The 7,209-nt window shown below is 53.3% G+C and overlaps 1 protein-coding gene across 1 annotated transcript; it reads right to left on the minus strand.

Annotated features, from left to right (window-relative positions):
* Positions 1 to 5,269: 5,269 nt before the first annotated feature.
* On the minus strand, positions 5,270 to 6,187 carry LOC128946061 (olfactory receptor 14J1-like). The gene has a single exon (XM_054289989.1). The coding sequence runs from the start codon at positions 6,185 to 6,187 to the stop codon at positions 5,270 to 5,272; it is 918 nt and encodes a 305-aa protein (XP_054145964.1).
* Between the last annotated feature and the right edge of the window lie 1,022 nt (positions 6,188 to 7,209).

Below are 7,209 nucleotides of genomic sequence, written 5' to 3' on the forward strand. Positions count from 1 at the left end.
CTGCATGCTCAGCCAGGCTGAGATTGACACTGATGGTTTCTGGGCCGGGCTCTCTGAGCCCAGCCCAGCTCCCTGCAAGCTCTGCCAGCTGCCCTGAGCTCTGGGCAGCACCAAGGGCCTCTCCCCAGCCCAGCCCAGCCGGCTCTGGCCCCACAGCTCTGCTCAGGCCAGGCTGCTCTGGCCACTGGCCCCACGGGGCCTCAGCCCCTTGCAAGGGCACAGCAGCAGCTGCAGCTGCCACAGGACTCAGCCCCAGCCATGGGGGAAGGTGCTGGGCCAAGGCCAAAGGAGGCTCCCTGGCTGCCGTGCTCCCGTTGGGCTGAGGTGCTGAGAGCTCTGCAGCCCCTGCTGCCATCCCATATGCTCAGGGCAAGGGCACAGCAGCAGCTGCAGCTGCCACAGGACTCAGCCCCAGCCATGGGGGAAGGTGCTGGGCCAAGGCCAAAGGAGGCTCCCTGGCTGCCCTGCTCCCCTCAGGCTGAGGTGCTGAGAGCTCTGCAGCCCCTGCTGCCATCCCATATGCTCAGGGCAGCACAAGAGCCCTGGCCTTAGGACCCTCAAGAGCTGCTCATGCTCCAGGCCCAGGGCCCATGCCAAAGCTGGGGCAGCCACTAAGCTGTGCCCATTTCTGTTCATTGCTGCTCTGAGGGGCATGGATCCTCAGCCACTTGGAGGTTACTGATGAATTTTCCTACTCCTGAGGCCTCTTCTTTGTTGAGCTCTTAAGTTCAGTAATTCGGTAAGAAAAGCTCATGAACATTTGTTCAAAATGCCTGAACAAGCAAAACCCCATGGAATAAGTCAAGTTTTCCATTCTTCTGTGGTTAATTAGGCACATTTCAGAAGTGTATTCAAAGTGAATATACTAAATTGAAAACAATGCAGAGTGAACTGTTTTGTCCTGAGTTTTTTCTTGTTTATACATGTCATGTTTTGACCTTGGCACAATGCCAGCACCTTTATGAGAATACCCTCTCCCTGGTGTCTGCTGTGAGATGTGACCAGGAATAAGTAAAGCAGTCTCCTACTTAGAAATAAAGAAAACTTTATTAACTAAACTACAAGAAAAGAAAAAAACAAAAAAAACCCACGGAAAATGAAAACCTTACAAAAGCATTTTCCTCCTCCCCCCCAACAAATTTCCCAATGCAATACATTCTCCCAAATCACTAACTCTCAGTCCAGCACCACCCTTTAGAATACTCAATCTTCAGTTCATCAAGAGGAGAGCAGTCTTTCTTGCACCATAGGCTTCCCCTGGAAACACCGTTGAAACCTCATGTGCTTCCATGTCACTCAGCACCGCCCGGAAAATCCTTTTGCTATCGTGACACCTTCCTTCCATGCTCAGTGCTCTCACTACTGTGCATGGACCAGAGCTGCTTCTAGGGTTGTCTTTCAAGGATACCTTGTCTCACTCTAAAAAACGCACAGTCTCTCTTTCGGGACATTTGTCCCCCCAAATCTTTGCACCCCCTAGGGCCGAGGGGTACCCACACTGAACCCTCCTGGTTCTGAGGCACTGCCTCCCCCTAAATGCAGTCTCTGTGTCACAGGAAAAAAAAAAAAAAATGGTTCCGTCTATGGCCACACAAGAAAAGTCCAGCCAAAAGGCCACTCCATCATCTCCTCCCCCACTCAAGAGTCTTCTCCACTTCCCTCGTGGCCCATCCCCTCTTATCTCATCTCTTATCTCACTTCTCATTCAGCTCTAGGAGGATCAGCATTTGCAAGGTTTCTATCATGCAAGAAAAGGGTTAAAAATTTCAGTCTCTTCTTGTCTGAGAGCTCTGGAACTCCTACGCTGCCTTGCCAGGCACCTTCTCGCCACATCCCCACTCCTTGTCCGCCTGGGCCAGCTACTATCAAATTCAGACACCAGCTCTCCTTCTCCCTCTCTCTCTCCTGGGAGGGGGTGGCTGCTCGATGTCTCTTGGTGCTCCCCACCCTTCCATCCTCAAGGGCCTCTTCACCCCCCATCTCTGTCCAGGCCCAGGCCTACTGCAGGCTGCCTCTCCCCCGACCAGCAGCAGCAGCTGAACGGGAGAGGGAGATCCAACCTCTTTACCTCCGAAGTCCCAGGGGAGCAGTTCTGGTTTTTAACTCCTGTGTCTTCTTAGAGGCGTGTCCGAACTTCAGTGGCTAAATCAGGTGCCAATATTAAAATCTGACCACCTATTGGTGGCCACAGCATATCCAAAAAAACCCAAAAAAACTTACTTCCTGTTACTGTCTCAAACCACAACAATAGATTGATATCAGAAATGTCCAATTGATATTGACTCCCAGCATCTTCTAATGCAGTCTGAGTAGATATGAAGATCAAGACCATTCATGGCTGACAATCAATAACATTTTGTCCCCACTCCCTCTCCACTATTTCCCTCTTCTAACCCCTGGCACTCCTATGGATCAGGAATGGTGTGGCCAGCAGGAGCAGGGCAGTGATTCTTCCCCTGTGCTCAGCACTGGTTGGGCAGTGTCCTGGTTTAGGACAAATTAGGGGAGATCTCCAAAAGGGACCCCCGAAAAAAAAAAACAAACCTCCAACCACCCCTCCCCCAATACCGGGTTCGGGAAGGAATTTCTCGGAGGAGCAAAGTGGAAAACAAAACCTATTTATTGACAGGTAACAAAAGAACACTCCCCAACACAAGAAAAGAAAAAGAAACCAGGCAGTGTTGTGGAGGGCGCTGAGCTTCTCTCGCAGACTCCGGGGGTCCTGGATGTCTCAGGTCAGGTCCGGAGCTGGTTCAGTATCTTCAGGGGAGGGTAAGAAAGAGGGAACGAAAGAAAAGGAAAAAAAACAGCACAGAAAGCAGAAAGCAGCAAAAAAAGCAGCTATCAGCTAGGGGCCGAGGCAGGAGCGAGCAAGCAAGCAAGCAAGCAAGCAGCGGCAAGCCAAGCCAAGCAGCCAAAAGCCAAAAGCGAAAGTGCCCGGTCGTACTCACTCCTCCCTCCCTGCCCCGCCGCGGCAACACAGCCGGGCGGGGGGAGAGAGAAAAGGCACAGCTGCCAGACACAACACACACGATATTGGGATAAAGGCTGTCACCCCACGACAGGCAGCACCCAGAGTGCTGTGTCCAGTTCTGGGCCACCAATTTAGGAAGGACGTGGAGGGGCTGGAGCGTGTCCAGAGAAGGGCAACAAGGCTGGGGAGGGGTCTGGAGCACAAGTCCTGTGAGGAGTGGCTGAGGGAGCTGGGGTTGTTTATCCTGGAGGAGAGGAGGCTTCAGGGGAGACCTCATCACTCTCCACAACTCTCTGACAGGAGGGTGCAGCCAGGTGGGAGTTGCACTCTTTTCTCGGGGAACAGGGACAGTAGAAGAGGACATCACCTTCAGCTGCACCAGGGGACATTTAAGCTGGACATTAGGAAATATTCTTACAAGGATGATTAGGCAATGGAATGGGCTGTCCAGGGAGGTGGGTGAGTCACCATCCCTGGACGTGTTTAAGGAAAAACTGGATGTGGCACTCGGCACCATGGCCTGGATGACAAGGTGGTGTTGGGTCCCAGCTTGGACTTGATGCTCTCCAAGGTCTTTTGCAGCCTGGTTGATTCTCTGATGATTGTGACACTGCAGGGCCCTGGGGAAACAAGGGGCCATTGTGACACTGCGTGGCCTGATAGCACTAAGAGTACCATGGTGTAGGACATGGCAGCACAGAGCCAAGGGGCCATTGTGACACTGTGGGGCTGGATGGAAGCAAGGAGTCCATGGTGGCAGTCTGGGTCCTGCTGGAACCACAGAGGCCACTGTGACACTGCAGGGCCTTGTGGAACGAAGGGGTCATTGTGCCACTGCAGAACCAAGGAGACCCTTGGGAGAGCCTGGGGACAATGGAATCAAGGAGCCATTGCTCCATTGCAAGGACTCTGGGAACTGAGGGAACAATTGTAACACTGTGGTGCCCCATGGAACCAAGGGTCCCTGGTGACAGTGCAGGATCTTGTGTCACCAGGGCTCCATTGTGCCACTGCAGCACCAAGGAATTCATTGTGGCACTCTGAGGCCTCATGGAACCAAGAGGCCACTGTGACCCTGCAGGGCCTTGTGGAACCATGCAGAGCATTGTGACAGAGCAGGACCTGGTGTCATGATGGGGCCATTGTGACACTGCAGGGCCCCATGGAACCAAGGGGCCATTGCTGCTCCTCAGGGACTCCTGGAATGAAGGAAACATATTGGACACTGTGGTGGCCCTTGGGACCAAGAGGCCATTGTGACACTGTGGAACCAAGGAGAGCATTGCTGCACTGCCAGACCTCATGGAACCAAGGATGGATTTTGACACTTCAGGGCCTAGGGATCCAAGGGTCATTGTTAAACTAAGGGTTCCCAAGGAACCAAAGGGACATTGTGACAATGGGAGACCTCATGGAATCATGGAGACCATTAGGACACTTTGGGGCCTCACGGAAACCTGGTGACACCAAGTTGGCTGGGAGTGTGGATCTGCTGGATTGTAGGAGAGCCCTGCACAGGGACCTGGACAGGCAGGATCCAGGGGCCAAATCCAACAAGTGAAGTTTAACAAGACCACATGCGGGTCCATCACTTTGGGCAACCCCTTGCTGGGCCAAAAATCCCCTGCAGCACTACAGGCTGGGGACAGGGTGGCTGAACAGTCACATGGGAAAATTTTGGCTGTTCACAGGGGTTTTCTGTGCTGAGCATTGGCCTGGCCGTGTTCTTGAGAGAGCCTGGGCAAGGAGCCTGGAGCCCCCAGGCGCTGGCCTGAGGCGTCAGCACTGCCCCAGCAGTGCCCATGGCCTGTCCCTGCTGCAGCCCCGGCACTGCCACCCCCAGGGCTGTGCCTGGCCCCGAGAGCACTCAGGCCCTGCAGCAACACCAGGGCCACCAGGGCAGCGGGGCAGGGCCCCAGCAGCAGCACTGGCAACACCAAGTGCTGCTGCTGCTGGGCACAGCTGCTGTGCCAGAACTGATCTGCCCCCAGCTCTGCACACAGACATTGCTGCTGCAGCTCCAGAGAAGGCAACAAAAGGGTAGCTCTGCTGGGAGATCCTTTATCTCTTTTAAATACATCAAGAGTGCAGCCCATCATTGACAGAGTCTGTGGCCATAAGGAATGTGGAGAGAAACTTAACAAAAAATGGCACAAACCTGGACATTTCTTTGGGGACAATATTAAGTAAAATGAAGCAAAAGAACATCCAAGATGAAAGCAACAAGAAGTATCAAAAATTACTTTTATTACAAGTGATTTGCAGAAATTGGCCAGAAATTTAATGTTCCTGAAATCATCCAGTCATCAGTCTCCATACTGCAGCCTTGAGCTCCTGCTTCCTCAGGCTGTAGATGAGGGGGTGCAGAGCTGGAGTCACCACGGAGTACAGAACTGATACTGACAGATCCAGGGATGGGGAGGACAGGGAAGGGGGCTTTAAGTGAGCAAATATAGCAGTGCTGATAAACAAGGACACCACAGCCAGGTGAGGGAGGCAGGTAGAAAAGGCTTTGTGCCGTCCCTGCTCAGAGGGGATCCTCAGCACAGCCCTGAAGATCTGCACATAGGAGAAAACAATGAACACAAAACAACCAAATGATAAACAAAGGCTAACTACAATGAGCCCAAGTTCCCTGAGGTTGGAGTGGGAGCAGGAGAGCTTTAGGATCTGTGGGACTTCACAGAAGAACTGTCCCAGGGCATTGCCATGGCACAGGGGCAGGGAAAATGTATTGGCTGTGTGCATGAGAGCATTGAGAAAGGCACTGGCCCAGGCAGCTGCTGCCATGTGGGCACAAGCTCTGCTGCCCAGGAGGGTCCCGTAGTGCAGGGGTTTGCAGATGGACACGTAGCGGTCGTAGCACATGATGGTCAGGAGAGAAAGCTCTGCTGAGATGAAGATCACAAAGAAAAAGAGCTGTGCAGCACATCCAGTGTAGGAGATGTCCCTGGTATCCCAGAGGGAATTGTGCATGGCTTTGGGGACAGTGGTGCAGATCATGCCCAGGTCGCTGAGGGCCAGGTTGAGCAGGAAGAAGAACATGGGCATGTGCAGGTGGTGGCCGCAGGCCACGGCACTGATGATGAGGCCGTTGCCCAGGAGGGCAGCCAGGGAGATGGCCAGCAAGAGGCAGAAGTGCAGGAGCTGCAGCTGCCGTGTGTCTGCCAATGCCAGCAGGAGGAAGTGCCTGATGGAGCTGCTGTTGGACATTTGCTGAGGCTGGACTTGGGGATCTGTTCATGGAGAAATGGATATGAAGATTTAAAAGGGATACCTGTAACCAAAATCAAAGCCATTTCCCAGATACCATCCTCTATAACATACATGGACATGCTTTTTTGTTGAAGCGTTCTGAAGTTTTCTTTTTAATCTCCCCCTATGTCTCTCCTGGTATTGTTGGAAAGCAGAAACTCTCAGCAATTCTGCTGCCCTCTGGTAGAACACAGTGAGTTCCCTGAGGCCAGATGATGAGTGGAGAGTGAGGGGAGATAGTGTGTTGTTTGCACCTATTCAGAGTTTCTTTGGGGTTTGACCTTTCTCAGGTCAAGGGTGATCACCTCCCCGTGCTTCGCCTAAAATGTTACCAGGCACAGCTGAGAGCAGATGGATCCACCACAGCCCAGCTCCACATTTGTAGCCAAGGACTCTCTCTGCTCATTTCACCAACCCAGCAGCATTTTCACTGTAACAACACTTCTGCCTTTCCCCATCAATCTTGTAACTCAGAGATGCTCTAGGACAGGTTTGCACCCTGGATTGGAGCTCCCAGCTTGGACTGAAATCTCAGGGAGACTTCCAAGTGTCCTTATGATGGCATTGGATGAAGGGAGATGCAGCTCCTTCCCTGGCTGCACTGACAGCATTGTCCAGAGCCAGGCACTGGGGACAGCATCACCCTGAGCCAGCTGTGCCCCCTGCCAGAGCCCCCAGTGCCCGGCAGCAGCTCCCAGCGCTGTGCTCTGCAGAGGGAACTAGGCCCAGGGCTGCAGAGCTGCCCCCTGGCTCTGCTGCAGCTCTGCCTGCACAGGAGGGGCTGCATGCCTTGGAGCCCCAGCCCTGAGGGCAGAGGCTTGGCTGGGGAGACAGGAGGGAGGGGGCTTGTTCAGAGGGAGGGGCTGCACTGGAGGGGATCCTGTGGACTTTTCCTATCTCTCCCTGCGACAACATTTCTGTGTTTTATTTGCTCTTATTGCCTGATATTCTCTCTGCTTCCTGGAGATTTTCCCTGCTGC

Source organism: Melozone crissalis, unplaced genomic scaffold (assembly GCF_028551555.1).
Source record: "Melozone crissalis strain CALT ecotype California unplaced genomic scaffold, PUWL_Pcris_2 ptg000073l_1, whole genome shotgun sequence".
In the NCBI taxonomy this organism is placed as follows: domain Eukaryota; kingdom Metazoa; phylum Chordata; class Aves; order Passeriformes; family Passerellidae; genus Melozone; species Melozone crissalis.